The sequence below is a fragment of the Rhagoletis pomonella genome, unplaced genomic scaffold (assembly GCF_013731165.1).
Source record: "Rhagoletis pomonella isolate Grant_MI unplaced genomic scaffold, Rhpom_1.0 Rhpom_scaffold_00001, whole genome shotgun sequence".
NCBI lineage: Eukaryota > Metazoa > Arthropoda > Insecta > Diptera > Tephritidae > Rhagoletis > Rhagoletis pomonella.
Window position 1 is genome coordinate 110,443,140 of NW_023458555.1, and position 19,608 is coordinate 110,462,747.

The window sequence follows — 19,608 nt, forward strand, 5'->3', positions numbered from 1 at the left end:
CTACCAAAGCCTTCTCTTGCGAAGCTCAATAGAGTTCGCTTTGCTGCCTGTTCAATGGTAAGGTGCAGTTGCTCGAGCTTCAGAATCACCTCTAGCGCCGCCGTCGGGCATGTGCGCATTACCCCCGTAATGCATACACACGCCAGACGTTGAAGCTTAGCGAGGGATTGTCTCACCGTTGCAAGGGTGGTCCTCGATACCCACGCCACTGCCCCATAAGTAACTATTGGTCTAACTATCACAGTATACATCCATCTTAGGATCTTGGGACTACAGCCCCAGGACTTCCCAGCCAGACGTTTGCAAACCATTAGTGCCCTCGTGGCTTTGGATGTGATCGCGTCGACATGCGCCTTCCACAGAAGCCTGGAATCTAGTGTTAGTCCTAGGTACTTGACTTCGGTGGCGACGTTGACGGCGACCCCATTCAAAGTGATGTTCCTCATATCTAGGAGTGTTCTTCTTCTAGAAAAGAGGACGATAACGGATTTGGAGGGGTTGATGCTCAGGCCCATACTCAAGCACCAGCCTCTTGCAAGGTTTAGTCCCCTTTGAACTATATCGCATAGAGTGCTCACGAACTTCCTCCTGCCAATAATCACAATGTCATCCGCATAGCCTTGACAGCGGATGCCATTGTCAGTGAAAATCTGTAGAAGTTCGTCCACAACTAAGCTCCACAGAAGAGGGGATAAAACTCCTCCCTGTGGGCAACCTCTTGTAGTTTGTAGCTGTACTACGCCGTCCCCGATGTCGGTTTCAGCTATCCTTGTGTTGAGTAACCTGACTATCCACCTACGGATGGTTGCCTGTACGTTACGTTTTTCAAGCGCCCGGTCGACACTACTGTGAGAGGTGTTGTCAAACGCCCCCTCAATGTCGATGAAGGCACAGAGTACTGTCTCCCCACACTCAAGAGCACCTTGTATATCCGTGGACAGGGCGTATAGTGCAGTGTCCGTGGACCTGCCCACTCTGTAGGCATGTTGGTCGGGGTGCAAAGGCGCTGCATTAAGGGTGTTGTTTCTAATTTCTTGGTCGATGACCTTCTCCATTGCTTTTAGCAGAAAGGAGGTAAGACTTATCGGCCTGAAGGACTTAGCGAGAGAGTAGTCTCTCTTACCTATCTTCGGGATAAATATAACCCGAGCTCTCTGCCACGACTCGGGGATATGGGCAAGTGCTAAGCTCGCCCGCATGATGTTGACGAGGTGTGGCAGTAGGAACTCCTTACCTTGCTTCAGCAACACTGGACAGATGCCATCCACCACAGGGGATTTGTACCGATCAAAGGAGTCCAAAGCCCAGCAGACTGATCGGTGGGTGATTAGTCTTCTAGCCAGCTTCCAGTCTGCAGGGGATGGCCTAGTTCTTTGGCATGGTACCTCCTTCGTGGTCGGAGTGGCATTCGGGAAGTGGGCCGAGAGCAGGGCAAGCGCCCTCTCTTTTTCGTTCCCTGAGTAGGTACCATTAGCTAGCCGGATTGATAGTTTGGTGTCAGTATGATCCCTCGCCAGGGCCTTATGTAGTCTAGCGGCTGCAGGAGTCGATGTGATGTCCTCACAGAACTTCCTGAAGCTGCCCCGTTTGGCCTTCCTGATCTCTATACTATAATTAGTTGAACTGGCTGAATACTCCGCCCAAAGCCCCGTACGCTTTGCCCTGTTAAAAAGTTTCCGTACCTGCTTTCTGAGCACCGATAGCTCCCGAGACCACCAGCTGGGCTGAGCCTTCCCTTTTGGTTTCGCCTCAGGGCAGCTGGAGTGAAAGGCATCCATTATGGCGCCATTCAGTTCGTTAACGGTGTTGTCTAACCTCATATGATCGACGTGCCTGTTCTTGGATTGTATTTCAGTCAAGTTTGATTTTAAATTTTCGCTGTATCGCTCCCAGTCAGTTTTCCTGGGGTTTCTAGTTGCTTGGTTTGTTCTCGCCTCCGCTCCCAACACAAATTGGATAATCCTGTGGTCCGATAATGAAGGTTCCGATGAGACCCTCCATTGGGTGACCAGAGGACTAGCCAATCTGTTGCTGAGCGTAACGTCCAGTACTTCTTTCCTAGCCCTCGTGACAAATGTCGGTGTTTGGCCAACATTGTGGATGCTAAGTTCCTCGCTTAAAATGTACTCTAAGAGACACTCACCTCTGCGATTTGTGTCCGCGCTGCCCCATTCAACATTATGGGCGTTCGCATCGCACCCCACTATTAGATGGAGCCGTTTCCTCCTGCAGTACTCCACTAACCTCTGTACCTCTAGTGGTGGGGCATAGCTGCTGTCCCCCGGAAAGTAGGCCGCAGCGAACACCACCTCTACGTTGCTATCGCAAATGGTCAGCGACGTCTGCACTGCGACTAGGACCTGTGTTAAAAATTCTGTAATGAAAAAGTAATCAATATTTTCTTTAAGCACTACACACGCTCTGGGCCTCTCACAGGAGAGGTCCCAAATTACCTTGTTCATTTTATGGTTGAGGCCCCTCACCTGACCTCTGTAGATCCACGGCTCTTGGATCAGTAGGATGCCCAGGCCATCCGTGGCAAACCTGCTGGTGATGACCGCCGAAGCAGCCACCGCGCCATGCAGGTTGAACTGGGCTACTGCCAAGTGTCGGGGATTCATAGGTGGAGCTCGTCAAGGTCGGAGAGCTATAGTTCGCTCTCGTTCCGCTCATCAAGCTCTAGTCGCCTCAAGTCCATACCTGATAGCAGCTCCTGCATTGAGGGCACGTGTTCCGCTGAGGTGGTGGTAGCGGCAGGCCCGAGCGTGTTTGCAGGAGCTGATGTTTCTGCAAGGAGTGGCTGCTCCGCCGGTAAGCCCGAGGTCGACTCGGCTGTCTGGGCAGCAGAGGAACCGGCGACCGCGTCGATTTGAGTCTCCTGCGTCTCCGACTCCTTGCTGCCTGTCGCCTTTTGTCTCCACGGTCTCACCGTGACGAAGCTGAACCTATAGTTCAGGTTAAAGCCAGCCCTCTTTATACTGACGTAGGACTCCTCATCAATGCCTAGGAATAGCCTGAGCCCGTTATCCTCAGAGGTGCTGGAGACTACTTTTCACGCAGAAGTGTGGATACCCTCGTTCTGCGCTTTTAGTAGCCCCAGCGCAAACTCGGTAGATTTGTCGGCGCTCCTTGGAGGAACACCGTGATGTTGTGCACAGGAGGGATATCGTCCCCTCTCTTCGTGCACATCCCGGGTCCCTTCCAGCCCTCAAGTGCTGGTGCCCTCTCCTCCAGCCAGGTCGCTGTTTTCTCGTCCCTGCAATCAACGAGAAGCATACCGGACCTGAAGTACACCCGCAGAATACCAGCGGGTGCGACCAACCTTTGAATACCTCTTCCATGATGGCATCTTGGAGCCTGGTTAGGTCCTCTGGGCTCAAGGCAGCAGCAGGGTACTCACACGGTAGCACCGCTACCCGGATGCCTTTGAAGGTCTCCGAGTAGCTGGGCTGCTGAGTGCCGCTCTCCTGCACCTGTCCCTGCCCGGCCGGCCCAGCCAGGCTCTTAGGCCATGAAGTCGGAGTAGGTGGCTGATTCCGCTGCCGTTTGGTGCTAGGTGTCTCAGGCGGAGTGATTTGGTTGCTCCCTCTCTTCACTGCGTCCCCTTTGTTAGGGCCAGGGGGTTCCCCGCCATCCGGCGGGCGCGGGTCTGTGCTGCTGTTGTTGCTGTGGCCGGCTTCTCTGCTTTGCAGCAGGCGCGGGTAAGTGTGCCTGTTTATTGGGCCCGCTCTCCCACCTATCGGCAGGTGCGGGTTTGTTGCCTTTGCTGCTACGCTCGTTCTCGACCTCCATTCTAACGCTGGCCATGGCTCTGGCCTCAACTGGGGGTTGCCCTGTTCCAGGTACCGGAGGTACCACTTGACCCCGGAGCCGCTCAAACCTTCGCGGTGTCGGTCGTCCAGAGCCCCTGGCTGACCTGGCAGAGGCATCGGAGGAGGTTTGGCCCTGCGGTTTATCTTCCTCCTCTGATTCTGCCATCCAGACTCGTCAGATGTGGCGGAGGCGTTGCTGCTGGGGGACCTGTGTCTACCTTTCCCCTTCCGGTGACCGCTGTCAGAGCGGCGCCGACTCTTTGAGCGCTCCCGGCTCTTTGAGCGGTGACGACTCTTAGAGCGGCGCCGGCTGCTTGAGCGATGCCGACTATTGGAGCGGTGACTGCCCTCGGTACGGTGGCTGCTTTCTGATCTCGCTGTTCTTGTGTGCCTGTAAAGAGAACTGCCGGACCGGTGTTGCGGCCGATCTAACTCGGCAGATGAATCATACAAATCTAACACATCTTGATTTGCGAAAGTACCTTTTTTGCCCCGTGCCTTGCTACAGGACGCCTCTGCACTGGTGCCTGGACGTTCGTCATCCCTCGCATGCTCAATGAACAGCGATGCTTCCTCTGCTGTCAGCTTGTCCAAGAAGCTGCTCTTGCGCTTGGCGCTCTTAGAGCCTTCTAGCGTGCTGCTGCTTGGCGTTGCTGGTGTACCTGTAGCTTTTACTATTGTTACAGCTGATGCCGTTATGCCCACCGCCGCTGGTGGCGCGGGTGCTCTGGTAGATGTTGTTGTTGTTGCTGTTGTTGCTTTGGTTTTCTGGTTTTTTTGTTGTTTTTTGTTTGTTGTTGTGATCATCTTTTTCGTACGACCGCCTGCTCGACGAGGCGAGCTCAGCAGTCTAAGGTTTTGAAGGGGATCTTCAAAGTCCCCGCGCCAGCGCCCCATGTCGCGGTAAGGCCACCGTTACTCCCCAATGCGGCCCGGTGTCGGAAAGGCGCCGTTCTAATACAGCCGGTTAATTCCCTCCTGGCTGCAAACCGTCCAATAGGCACGGTGTCGCTTAACACCCTGGATTAGGAGGTGGCAGTTCTTGGTCACTGTTCTCCAGCGACCTAAATCTGGAGGGAAGGTAGCGCGGAGGCTGCCGCATCCGCGTTACCTCAGACTAGAAGAAGACCGGTTGGCGATTCAGCTAAGCCCCCGCACCAACTGCAAGGTGCCTGCCCTCGCGAGGGTGCACAAATAAATAAGGAAGAGGGGAAGAAGATACGGGAGAGCGGAGAGTTCATACATATGGGGGAAGAATCGTTGTTGGAACTTCCACACGCAAAGTTCACCTGCTCTCTGTACATTAGTTTCCAGCGCATACATATGTATGTATCTGTTTCTACCATCTGATCTTCCTATTTACTAGACCATGCGTACATACTAGAGCCTGCAAAGTTATGCACATATATTTCATGTTTTTGACACCTTTTTTTTTGTTCTCTTATGCATTTCTGTTTGGATCAAGCTTTGTGGTTTTTAAGGTAAATTTTGCATGTGTCAAATTGAATTTTTAAAGCAGATTACACGTGGATTCTGGTTTTTTTAAATAATTTCCTTTAGTTGTTAGTTTTGGGAGGGTGGATTACCATTACACATATATAGTTAGTAGTAAACGAAATTGGATATACACTTGTACTACCAGATTTTTGCTTGTAAATTTATTTTTTGTTGGATTTTTTTTTTGCTCACCTTTCAAGAGAATTAATTTCAAACCAGTTGTATTCACAGATAAGCTTTTTTGTTAGTCCTTAGTAGAGTAAGTTCATGCCCATTTTAAGTACAAAAATTTTTTTTTTTATGAACCGGCTGTAATAAGTTAATAAGAGCTCCATCCCGGTTGAACGCTTGATTGAAATGAACGCTACTCTTGAAAATTTCATTGGAGGTTGTCTGAATGATTAGGCGCTGGAATTTCTTGTGCATGTTTATATCGTTCTTCTTTCAGCTTCCCATCTACCATGATGCAGGCGCCTACATCGTTGGAGATCGGTGAGTGCTAGTTACTAAGGTATCATAGTGATTATCATAAACATGCATATTTTTCCATGACTAACTGAAGCTAACTCCCAGTGGAAAATATGAGTGGCTCATTGATTTGGAGTTCGGGAGAGTATTTGTTTTATTTATATGATATTTTTTTGCTTTTGAATTCCATGCTCTTTTGTTTTTTTTTCTTAAGCATAAAAAGATATACACATATACTTACAAATATACATGGAATTCACGTTACGTTTCAGGCGATTGAATTTTTTGTAAACCTATGAATATAGGGTGATAAGAATTCTTTGATAGAGTTATGTTTTTTTTTGAAATACACTACGTCGTTAGGTAAATACACATCATTGTTAAATAATTAAGTATTTCAAAGTAAATAAATATTGAATTCCTATGTATGCTGGTATGAAAATGATTAGTTTTACTTGAGGAGTTTTGGTGGAGTAATGGAAGGATAAATGGTCTAGAAAGTTGGTGTGGGTGTTGCGCGAGTGCAATGTAGGTGAAAGCGGTGTAGTGACTGAACGGAAGTAAGGACCATGACTTAACTTGCAAAAGACCGACGGACGAGGCCCATGGCTGCTAAAAGGTATATGCAGATGGGGGTGGGAACTGACTCCGCCTGACTGGACGGTTTCTCTAAATAGGTACTCTAGCTATTCTTCTCTTTATTCTTTGCGTTTTCTAAATAGGCATGAACTCCATTTTTTGATTATGTCTGCTGTAGGCAAGGTGGATGGAAAAGGCCCTCCCAACCGACGAGCGAAGCCTGGGCTAGCAAGCATGCCTAACACCATGCCACCTTACCCCCAAAGCCAGCGACATAACAATGTGCAAAAAAGTGTTTTTCTAATAGAATTTCCACCTGTCTCAAAAATTATAAGATCCAGACCGTTCGTTGCATTAAAAACATAAGATGTAAAATGAAAGAGCTTGGCTTTAGGTGTGCAATAAGGCTTAATTTGTTTTTAATAGGGCTGTCACCTGCTTTCTTCAATTGCGTAAATGTATGGACTTACTTATGTACACATTCGAGGTCGGCTAGTATACTCATAATTCACACAAAAAAATCAATGCTCATTAACGTTTGCTACATTAAATATCTCAAAGCTTTGACGCGGTACGGATTTTCTGAAAACGGTATCGCAATCTATAGCTCAAAATTAAGTTTAAGTGTTTGGCCGTTTAGCTGTTACATTTTTGCTTCCCTAGTGTATAATTAAATATTTAATAGTTTTCCAATATCTTGAGTTCAATTATTTTTATAATTATATGAATTTGGAAATCTAATTAAATTCGTAATCAGTTCCCAGCTATTAAGTTTCATACAAACCATAATTTAAAAAACCGCCATATTGCATTTGCCATTTTGAATTTTGAAAATTTCATTTCAACACGTTGTTTAAGGAGGCCAGGCTCAATGCGTATATCAAATTTGGTAGAGACCGGTCAAGTAGTTTTTGAGATACGCAAATATGATATAAGTGGGCGGTGTCACGCCCATTTTCCTAAAATTTTATGAAAAATAAATTGTATGCTGAACCCTTTCAATACGACTTTTGGCCAGTGAAGATATTTCTGTATAATTGAACTAAATGGGCTGTAAATAAGTAAAGGAACATATTTACATAATTTCAGATTTTTGGAAAATATAGTTTTTGAAAAAATGCCTTGGGACACATATATCCCAGCAGTAGTTTAGTTATGGGATAAATATATCCCAGCAGTAAATAATCAGAACACAAATTTAGGTATTCAAGAGTAAAAAATATTTATTTTTATCGAAACTGTTACATTATGTATGGAATGGTGTAAAACAATCAATACATAAAGCTACTTGACATTGTTGGCAAATGATTTTAGTCCGTTTTTAAATTTTCCTAGAGTGGCATCTCACGCATCTGTTTCGACCGCCTTTTTCAACTGGAAGATGATCTCCAACATTTTCGAAAACTTTGACATTCTTTGAAATCCTACCTTGTCTTCTGGTTCGTTTGTACAAAGATTCTGATCGTCCTTGACTAATCAACTCTTCAGCTAAATTTACTATGAAATCGATAAATGGAATTTTTTTGCGAGTGACTTCTTGATACAAAATATACGAATTATAAACACTGGTCATTAGCAATCTAAAAAATACTTTCTTCCACCATTTCGCACTTCTTCTATCTAAATCGTATAAAGTAATCATTTGATCTGCATGATCTACGCCACCCATATATTTGTTGTAGAAAATCATAGCTTCAGGACATTCAATATTTTTAGTAGTACCATCTTTCATTTTTCGAACTGTGGCATCAATTGTGGCATTGTGGCAGTTGCTCATAAGAAGCACTTCTTTTGTGTCTTTCCACTTGACTGCTAATATCCCTTCATCACATACTGCTATTTCACATTCACCTCTTTCTTTTAGTTTAGTTTGAAACTTAGGTGTATTTTTACGGTTTGATATAAACGTTCCTACAGCAGAAAATTTTATAGTGTCAAGTAGACGTGTTGAAGTGAAAAAACGGTCGAAACACAAAGCAACGTTTGAACTCGTAACGTTTACCGTTTGTACATTTTCAAGCATCTGGATATCTTCATTATCTGAGGAATCCGTGCTATCTACTTCAGAAGATATGGAGGCATCAGAGACTTTATAATCTGTGTCACGGCTATCGTCACTGTCATGGAAAGGATCCACCTCCATATCAGATGAATTATCAAGCTCGTCCTCAATTTCTTCGTTAGTCAGTGGTCGATTCATCCTAAAATTATTTCAATAACAAAAACTAAATTCGTTTGATAGAAAACTGCTGGGTCCCAATGCAACAAAACAAGGTATATATGCATACAGATCAATTTATACTTATATGTAAATGTGACATGCAATTTACCTTTTCCTTTTGTAATGAGAAACAGAAAAATTTTTCACTAAAACACGTAGAAAAAACTTAAAATATTGCTTACACGTGTATGCACCAAGAACACTCTTACACTTATGACCGTATACCAAGTACAAATTAGTTAGGTTATGTTGACCGAAGCACGTGTTGTGAAGTACTGTCTACAACCTACGGTTTAATCCCATCCCAGCGCTTTTAAAGCGAATATTTTTCGCTCCAGTAATTTTTGAACATTCTCTGGGACTTATATATCCCCGCAGTATTGAAAGGGTTAAGAGTCATTGTATATATCAACTTTGTTTGTTTTTTGTTATTTTATGGCCTTATAACAATTATATTCAACCATTTTTATTGAGCTTGGGGCCGTTTTTAAGAACAATAACTGTGCCGAGTTTGGTAGATATGATAAGTCGGTCTGCGAATTACCCATATATAGTCATAAGTGCTAAATTCTGATATATTGCTAAAAGATTATTGAAAACGTCGATTTTGAGGGGTGTAGCTTTTTTAATTACTAATTTAGCGCAGTTTTCGTATTTCAGTAAATTATGTTATACGGGAGACGGGCGTGGTTAATGTACATATGTTCGTACCGAGGTTGGAAAGGGTTGGTGAAGAGGATACTGAGTTACAGAAATTCTTCATAAGTGGGCCTTTCCGCGCATTTTTTCCAAAAATTTCCTATCGATATTATTTTATGCCGAAATTCTTCTTCACATACTAATTCTCAACAATTTAGATTCAGTATTTACGAAAATCTCAAAGTTTTTCCACTTTTAGAAACCGCAGTTATATGGGAGGTGAGCATGGTTAATCTCCGATTTCGTCCATCAATACCAACCTACCTTGGATAAAGAGCAAACCTTCTGTACCAAATTTTTTGAGATATCTCATGCTTTACACGAGCTATCGTGTCCACGAATAGACGGGCATACAGACCGACATCAGACAGACAGCAATCAATTTATCTTTTCATTCTGATCATTTTAATGTATATACATATGTCTATATCTAACTCGATTCCTTTAGACTGTTGCATACAACCGTTATGTGAACAAATTTAAAATAACCTTGTGCAAAGGTTAGCTCGGCTATAAACAAAAATGGGTACCATATGCATACCCTGAGGGAAAAAAATATTAAAATCAAATAGAAACGTAATTGATGTTATTATAAACGTCAACGAAAGTACTGTATATTGGTAAATATTCAATTGAATTACGCGAATATTAAAATGACCGCGTTCGTTCTGAAAAAGCATCCGTAAAGTGAATAATCAAGACAAAAACTAAAAAAAAAATATTTAACTTGCATGTTATGTTGCCTGCAGTCGAATTCGAACCCTGACCATTTCTGGATATAAACAAGTTGTGGCATGCGTCTTTGCGCACTTAGCTACACCCAGGCATATAAATTTGTTTTCAAATGTTGAATATCCATCAACACCACAGCACGCGATTTGTATGGATAAACATGTACTATGTATGAATGTGTGTGTTGTCACCACTCTCAGAGCGGCGTTCTGCATGCTTGGGGTGCGTATGTACACTCATATATATACTCAGGTGTGAACAGTCAAATACGTGCGTAATAAATTTTGTATGAAAATATTATTTTTAAATTCGAACATTTTTAAACGATAATCAAATATAAAGTATTCATTTTTACTATGCATTATTTCCCTCGGTGTAGTAGATACCCACTTTTTAATGTAGCAAAGTTCTGTAAATCATCTAAACTCAAAAGTCATGAGTCATTTCGGTTCGTTTGATTTCAGTGACAATTTACCTTCCTGTATCCGAACGCATCTGCTATTCAGTAAACTTCACCAGCCAAAGGTAAACAATTTTTGTCATTTATAGATCAATTTATAGGAGAATTCAGTTAGGATTAACCAACCATTTAAGCAGAAGAGGTGGAAATATCTTATGTCACTTTCAAAATAAACATATCAATATCGTCATTAAAAAATGTTTTTAATGAATTCCCGATACAGGTGTCGACTAAATTTCCGAGAAAGTGCCAAAATAAATGTGATGTTTTATAGTCGAAGGTTTAGCAAAGAAGAAGGAATGTTCTTTATTTTAAACAGGAAATAACCTTAAAGCTAATTACGACTTTCAGAGCATAGATACCAAGGCACATTAAACAGGTAGTATCAGTAGAGCAAAAACAACATTTGCGTGTATTTTGTTGTTGCTTCTGGTATCGAAAGTGTCAAAAACTGTTCTGAATTTTTTCTTCTAAATCAAAGCGTGCCATGTGAAATACAAAAAATTATAAAAAATAAAAAATTGAAATTGGAAAAAATAAAAATTGATGCAACTTTCTTTCCTAGTAAATTTGTTTGCTTCTCGAAGCATTGATCCATCCTTTACAAGGGCCAGTAATCAGCGGTTGTGCTGCTGAGTTGGGCGAACGTTCCAAAAGCTGCTATTCAATCGCTTGTTTTGTATGGAAAAAGGTTTCACATGCAAATGGATTTTAACAATTCAGAATTTTTGTGAGAAATTTTCGAGACCAAATAATTTGAAATAAATCAAATCAGCTGCTCTACTGATACTACATGTTCAATGTACATTGATAGATACGTAAATTACAACTAGCAGTGTTGCCATACTGTCTGCTTAACATCTACATGTATACTCAACAACTCCCTCCTAAGGATATTTATATACATATTTGCATAAATTGAGTTATACTATTTTTGTAATTCATTGTATGTACTTATAAGTTAATATTTTAAACAAACTACGAACTATATAGACTAATTTTCAGATATCTAAATTGAATAAAATTATGCATATGAATATTTTATGATTATTATTTCAATTTCATAGTTTCGAAAAAGTAACGACTTCAATTGTTCTGATTACCATTTTTGTTAGCTTGTTGAAGAGCAATGTGTTCATTGATTTTCTCTTTAGCTCTTGCAACTGTTTGCCTTGTTTTAGGTCTTTGAATAACATTTGAAATGGAATCGCTTGCATCTTCGTATACATTATCCTCTACTGCGGAGTTATTGATCTTAACCAGCGGCTCATCAACCTTCACGATAGCTGTTGGTCCCGGCGCCCTACTCGTTTCTCCGAAAGGTTCCTCAGAAAATGTTTCAGTATCACTATCGGATTGATAATTTGATCTAAATGTCTCTTAATGCATGTATAATTTCTTGGGCCTAATTTCTTTTTTATTACAGCAGGAGACCACACTGATTTATTTGGATTTTTGTAGTCTCGAACATAAACGTTCTGCCCAACAGAAAAATCCACATTACGTCTGCCTTTAAAATTTTTAATTGCATTTCTTTGCATTGACTCAATGATATCTTTGGTGGTTGGTGGTTTCATTAGACTAAATCGAGATTTTAGTTCGCGATTAAGCAAAAGTTTTGATGGAGATTCATTGGTTGTGCAATGTTTTCAAATTCGATAATCAAAAACGAATCGCTGTAAAATTACATAAAAATTATATACGTCATTTCGTTCTAAAGTTGCTACAAGATATTTTTTTGTTGTTTTCATAAAATTTTCTGCTCGTCCGTTAGTGGACGGCTGACCTAGTGCAGTGAGGCTTAGTTTAATGCCACAGAAGTAAATTGCCTTCCGTTGTCACTCACCAATACATCACACAAACCAAAGCGACTGAAAACTTCTCGTAATTTATTTATCGTGAAAGAAGTTGTTATGACCTTAGATTTGTAAACTTCCGGAAACTTCGAAAAAGAATCAATGACTAAAAATAAGTGATACCCATGAACAGGATCTGCAAAATCCGTGTGAATACGTTTCCATGCTGAATCTGTTGGTGTCCAGGGAATTAAAAAACTTTTCTCACACTGAACCAAAAATTCATCTCTGGATCAAAGAAAAACTTTCCTTACTTTAAGGTAGAAAATTCTTCCGAATGAGTAAAAAATTCTCCCGAATGCGTAATTTTTCTTTGGAATGTGTAAAAACGTACAAGAAAATATGGAACCGTGGATGTAATCTATCATTTTGAAGAAATGTTGGGCATGATAAGAGGATAAACTCCTCTAGAGCTGATTCGTTCCCATTTTTCTTCATTTTGATAGCTGTTTTTCTTCAATTAAGAGAAGTTTTTTTTTGGGTGCAGGATTAGCCTGGTATTTTAGACATGGTTCGCAACTCTTTATCAACTTTTCGATATCTAGACGTACCATCTAGCCAATGATTTGGTTTTGGCTATACCTAAATGGGATTTATGTAGTTATGTAACACACTTGCTTGTAATTTGCTCGGAGTAACCGTACGGTAACCCCATAAAATGCATCCCGATTCAGCAGTCAGTTCAGATGCTTTCATTTTGAATGCATGAAATTCAGTACCATTTAATTTAAAAACTGTGCCATTCAAAATGGAATCTGAGACCTTCGATAGAATCGCATCACGACGTGTGTACTTTGCTATTGTTGAAAAATCTAACTGAAGGGAATTCACAAAGTCCACATAATTGATGTATGTGCTTTCAAGCTTTGTGTCCGTGTTTTCAATTTGGCCTATACGTGATAAACTATCCGCACTATTTAGAGTACCTTTAATATACGCGATGGTATAATTGAACCCCGATAAAATGAATCACCGATCACCGAAAATAGCGAGCAATGGTCTATGATCAGTTTGAAGTGTAAAATATATACCCAGTAAATACTGTTTTAATTTGATCACGCTGAAAATTATAGCTAATACTTCCTTCTCAATAGTGCTATAATTCATTTCAACATTATTTAATGCTCTACAGCTGTGATTCCCAAAGTGGACCAGGTGACGTGAAAAAATTTGGGGGTCCATGAGTTGTAAATGGGGGTCCACGAAAATTTATCTGGATTCGATGTAAAGATCCGAAATGGTTGCTTGATAGCCTCTTTATTTAACTTTAATTTTTTTGAGTGGTGCAAAGTGCTCTTGACGCACTGCTGCACTTACCCTCACTTTGTGTTTTCATACGTGGGAAGCCTTAAAGGCCACCTGCAGACTAAAAATAACCGGATGCTGGTAGGACAATGAGTGGGGCGCGGCGAAAATTGATGGCGGCAGAGATTTAAGTACTTGTGCCTTTTCAATGCTACAGGATAGTACGCCACCATTACCTTTGTTGAAGAGATTCTATAATGTTAGTTCCCTGAGACTGAATGCTGGTTTGATTCCATGGCTGAGACCGGACTCACACATTGTCGAATCTTCACTGATGGCTCCAAAAGAGACTCTGGGTCATGATCTGGAGTCTTTTTCGAGGTTAATGGAGGTAAGCTTCAATTTTCTGTAGGGGAATATGCTTCGGTCTTCCAGGATGAGGTAATTGCAATACTCAAAGCCATGGACTACGTGATGGTACATAGGTGGAGGCGAAGGAGTTTACGTGACTCCTGTGACAACCAAGCTGCACTTAAGGCATTGACCAGCCCTCTATTTAAGTATGTACTTGCAAACTAGTTCGGCAATGCAAGTCTCGACTAAAATATGATGGTAAACATAACTAGGTGGTTTTACTCTGGGTGCCAGGTCACTATGGAGTACCTGATTATGAGACATATGATAATTTGGCCAGAGTTGGCTCAGACCAGGCATTCCTCGGTCTGCAACAAGTTTTAGCACTCCCACCTTCGGCAATCGAAGCCACCATCAGAAACTTGGTGAATACTTCGCTCAGAAATGACTGAGAGGCATCGAGGGTATCAGGTAGGCAAAACTCAGGTTGCCTTCAATCTCACAAGGCTTATCTAATTCTTTGCTCTCACTGAGCAGACGACATTGCAGACAACTTGCTGGACTGCTGACTGGTCTCTTCACGTGGCACAAACACGTGACTGTGTTAGGCGTAAATGACAAGTTCATTTGCCCATCTTGCCTTGAAGAAAATAAGACGGCCGAACACTTTTTTGCTTCTTGCTTGCTTGGTTGTTTGCCATCGATTTTATTAAACTCGTTCTTTTCTCTATTGTGAATCTCTGAATTAAAATTTTGGTGTGTGTTTAGCCGTTTTGATGTTTTAAGTTTTGTGTTTTAAAAATGTGATAAATATTTTTCGCCTCACTTTAAAACTCGGTGCGATAAAAATAAAAATGACGCCATTAAGACAAATAAACTATTTTACATATACTCCTCGTGCAAAGTCATGAGTGAGCAGAACATTTGATGAGTTTATGGTGAAGATAATGTAAATAACGCTAGCACTCGCAGTGCTCTTAAAAAGTATAGCTCTTCCGAGCGAGAGTGTATTTTGATGTATTTACGAACTCTAAACCTACAAGTGTGTAATCACATTATTTTTATAAACAGAACGCAAGAAAATATTTTACTTTTATTTTGGCCACTCTGAGTTTAGTTTTTGAATTCACCCGCGAAGCAAATTTACATTGTTAGATCTAATTTTCACATATAATTTTTTTACGAGCTTTGGGAATATTTAGAAATATATCAGCACAGGGTCCACCGAAACCAGTAAATTTTTGAAAGGGGTCTACGAGAAAAAAAGTTTGGGAACCTCTGCTCTAGAGACATAAGCGATTGGTCTCATTGTTCCGTCTTCATATTTATGAGACAAGACACCAGCGATTGCTGTGTTGCATGCATCGGTGGATAGAACTATTGGTAGTTCCTGATTAAAATGAACTAAAACTTTATCAGAGCAAATCTTTGATTTCATTATTTCAAATGCTTTTTGACATTGAGAATTCCATTTAAATTCAACGTCTTTTTTCAGTAAATTATACAAAGGAGACATTTTCTGAGCGAAATTTGAGATGAACTTTGAATGATAATTTACCATTCCAATGAAAGCTCGAAGTTCTGAAATGTTTTTTGGTTTTGGTGCGTTGAGCACATTCTTGGTGCGGTCTTGGTTCCTAGCTAGACCATATTCTGTGAGTTAAAATCCCAAATAAGAAATGCCATCCTCGCCGGCAATGTGATGTTTTATAGCCGAAGGTTCAGCAAAGAAGAAGGAATGTTCTTTATTTCAAACAGGAAGTAACCTTAATGCTAACTACGAATTTCAGTGCATAGATACGTAAATGACAACTATCAGTGTTGCCATACCGTGCGCTTAACATCTACATGTATACTCAACAATAAATCTTAATGTCTTCTTAAAAAGTTAATTTCAGAATTCCGTACGATTTTAAATATATCGACCCATATACATAACTCGCATAATTTTATAATTTTTTTAAATAGATGTTCACCGGTGATGAGCTGATATTGCCAATGTCGTTGAGTAAAAAAATGCACTGTCTGAGTTTCAATAAGAACAAACAAAAGTTGGAGGATCGAGAAAGAAATTTAGCAGTGGTACAGTGGGCACAATTTATTGAGCATGATCTCAGTAAACCTGTAGTTACTTCGATGGGTAAGTGTCTATATAAGTTACCATCGTATTAAAACTTTGTAAAATTATTTAATTTTGTAGGGGATGGAAGCCATATTGAATGCTGTAATAAAAATAACTTTGAACTGGGTCCACGACATCGTCATCCTTTTTGTGCGCCTCTGATAATAAACAGTGGAGAATCTTTGTACGGCAAAGCCGATTGCTTGAATTATGTGCGGAGCGCTGTAGCTGTCAGTACAAAATGTACATTCGGTGCAATAGAACAAGTAAAGCTCAGTTTAATTTGCATGCATACATACATAGTTGTATATGTATATACATAGATATTAATTAAAATAACTTAACATTGCAGTTAAATCTAGCGACATCCGGTTTAGACCTTTCACAACTTTATGGTTTTACACATGAAGCACAAAAGCAAATGCGTTTATTGCAAAAGGGTCAAATAAAAAGCAGTGCAAATGGTAGCCTATCAGAGATTTACACTGATAAACTGCCTAAGATAAATGACAACGCGATCCACTACTGTGCTTTTGAAAATTATTCCAATCAAACCGGACACTGTTTCATGGCGGGAGATTCCCGCGTTAACAATAATCCGCTTACCATCGTAATTTATACAATGTTTATGAGAAACCATAACCAAGTAGCCAAAAATCTGGCTTCAAGCTATCCACTATGGAACGATGAGGACCTTTTCCAAACTGCAAAAGCAATCAACATACACATCTATAGGAATATTGTATTTGACGAGTGGTTGCCTATTATATTGGGTGAAGATACTGTGGTGAAAATAAAGCAGGGATCCCTTAGTAAGGCCCATGAAGAGGATGACAGAGTTTCAAATGAATTCGCTGTCGCCGCCATACGATTTTATATTTCGATGCTGCCGAATGTCTTAAATAATTCAACTGGAGCTAAGCGCCTGGAATACAATACAACCAACTCTTCATTTGGTCTAACTAGGTAGGCTTTTTTATAATAGATATTATCAAATTTCAGTCTCAATAGAGGTTATTTTTTTACAGAAATATCCTTCCCAGCGAAAATGTAATATCATTGATTGATCAAACATACAAACCTAAATTGGAATATACGTCCAAGAAAATCGATGCATTAATCGAATCCATTTTAAATCAACCTGCTATGAAACTGGATACTATATATGATGACAGTGTAAGTAACGTTAACTGTAAGACACAAAAGAACATAACATTTTCGTCAATACAGCAGACCCTTTTTGTAATTTTTTATATACTTATAAGTTCTAAGTTATTATAAGTTGCTCTAAGATGCACCTGCTTACAAAAACCAAATCCTAAACTATACGAATAGCGCTGTAACCATTTGCTAAATTAATTTGAAAAGTTTTCTACTTCTGTAAAATGTCAGTTTGGTCTAATTCAATTCTCTTGCATAGACTATAAAGAAAGGTACTAATCAAGGCGAATTTATACCAAGTGGTGTTACTAGCGAATTTAGATTTTCGCCGCAGTACTTCTTAATGTCAAAATGATGTGTTTGTTGTAATATGAATTCGCCTTGGTTACAACAAACACATCATTTTGTCATTAAGAAGTACCGCGGCGAAAATCAAAATTCGCCAATAACACCACCTGGTATAAATTCGCCTTGGTACTTATATATAGGTTCGTTACACTCTAAAGGTCTGATTATGCATACTTCGCATAACTTCGCACAACCATTTGTACCAGCGCAATAAAAATGTAATTTAAGAAAATGTGAAGCAAAATCTAAACTCAACAGATCGCTAAGTTTTTAAAAGTTCTGCTAATTTATGGGTAATGGAAACACACACAAAATACATACAAAGTACATACGGAATTACAGTTTGAAATTTATGCGAAGTTATGCGAAGTATGCATGATCAGACCATAAACCAGTGGTCAGCAGGCCATTGCGCACTTAGCGTTCTTTGAGCACATGCGTGTTTCACACGTATACGAAGAGCGCAAGCACACAGTCTCACTTGCCGTCAAGGCGAATTTATACAAGGTAGTGTTACTGGCGAATTTAGATTTTCGCCGCGGTACTGCTGAATGTCAAAATGATGTGTTTGGTGTAATAAGAATTCGCCTTGTTTACAACCCACCACCAAGCCGAATTTGTACAAGGTGGTGTTGACAGACAAAAAAAATAAAATTACAACAACAAATTATACGCGCATTGACAATCAGTACACTGTAAAATTACAACAAACACATCATTTTGACAAAAGGTACAAATTCGCCGTGAAATCAGCGGATCCGAGAATACCACCTTGTATAGATTTGCCTCGAACACCACTTTGTATAAATTCGCCTTGCTTACCGTGGAAAAACAATGCCGGCGAACGGCGAACTCATCACAGCGGAGATCCCGTTGTCAAAATTAGAACACCCGCCGCCATATGAAATTCAACACAGCCAAAGCGAAATGAGAAGTTTGCTCGGCGGCGTTTCGTGGCGATAGATTTATTTCTATCGCTCTGCTGGGCAATGGCGGCAGTACATGCCAAAGGTGACCGTATGTTTCTTTGTTTTCAAAGATTTTGAAGAAAACAACATATAACACGAAATATTTTTATTTGTTGAAAAATACAGTGATCGATTGGTTAAATCTGGCTTAAAATAAAATTATTTATAATAATTCCTCCTTGCCTTATATTTATATTTGTTATCATTTCATCATTTCTAAATATGGTTTCGTTTTCAAAAATATGGTCACCTAAATTATAAGTGCGACGAAATGGTATCAGCTGTTTTCGCAACCGCTCTAATTCTGTTAAAGTATGCGAAATAGCAGGGCGAACGGTGAACGACGGAATCACCCAATTCGGCGAACTTCGCAATTCGCCGGGTATTGTGTTTCAAGCATTAGAGTGGCCACACACGACCAACATGTGCGCGAGCATCCGCGGCTTCCGGTGCATGTTCGTCGCTTGTGGCTCGGTTCACGAGAATTTTCGCATAAAATGAAAAAATTTTGATTTTTAGTGAGCATACTCGTCGTTTGTGGCGTGGTTTGCGAACATTGCATTTGAAACAAAAACAATAACCTCATTTGGTGCTGATGCTTGCAGTGTGCACATCGGCGGATAAATGAAACCAAGCCATGTGCCTTAATTGAATTTTGGGTAAATAACACTAAATCTATTATATATTTGTGAAAGTATGTATGTATGTATGTGCCAGGTTGAAGTCTAAACGGACGGACAGAATCGAACAAAATTTTGACAGAGTATGGCCATGACACCTAGGCCTATAATAGGGTGAAAACAAATTGGGATCCGACAAGGGGCCTTGGCACCTCCCATAGGCGTGGAATTTTTCATCAGCTATAACTTCAGAACCATAAGTCACACGAACTTTAAATTTGGTATGCAGACATATCAATGGTAGGTGCTTATACGAGGGTATATATAAACGAGTTTGTAAAAAGGAGCGGGGCACATCCCATAGGCGTGGAATTTTTTATCAGCTATAACTTCAGAACCATAAGTCTCACGAACTTGAGATTTGGTATGCAGACATATCAATGGTAGGTGATTATAGGAGCGAATG

At 40.6% G+C, this 19,608-nt stretch overlaps 1 protein-coding gene across 1 annotated transcript in view; it reads left to right on the forward strand.

The window, feature by feature from the left end:
• The window catches only part of LOC118749675 (peroxidase), a gene marked incomplete at its 3' end in the record, with an annotated part of 645,092 nt that extends 627,871 nt beyond the window's left edge, over positions 1 to 17,221 (forward strand). Inside the window, 4 exon segments of the mRNA XM_036484477.1 lie at positions 15,892 to 16,063; positions 16,124 to 16,311; positions 16,398 to 17,011; positions 17,074 to 17,221. Of these exon segments, the coding sequence (XP_036340370.1) occupies positions 15,892 to 16,063; positions 16,124 to 16,311; positions 16,398 to 17,011; positions 17,074 to 17,221 (1,122 nt within the window).
• Between the last annotated feature and the right edge of the window lie 2,387 nt (positions 17,222 to 19,608).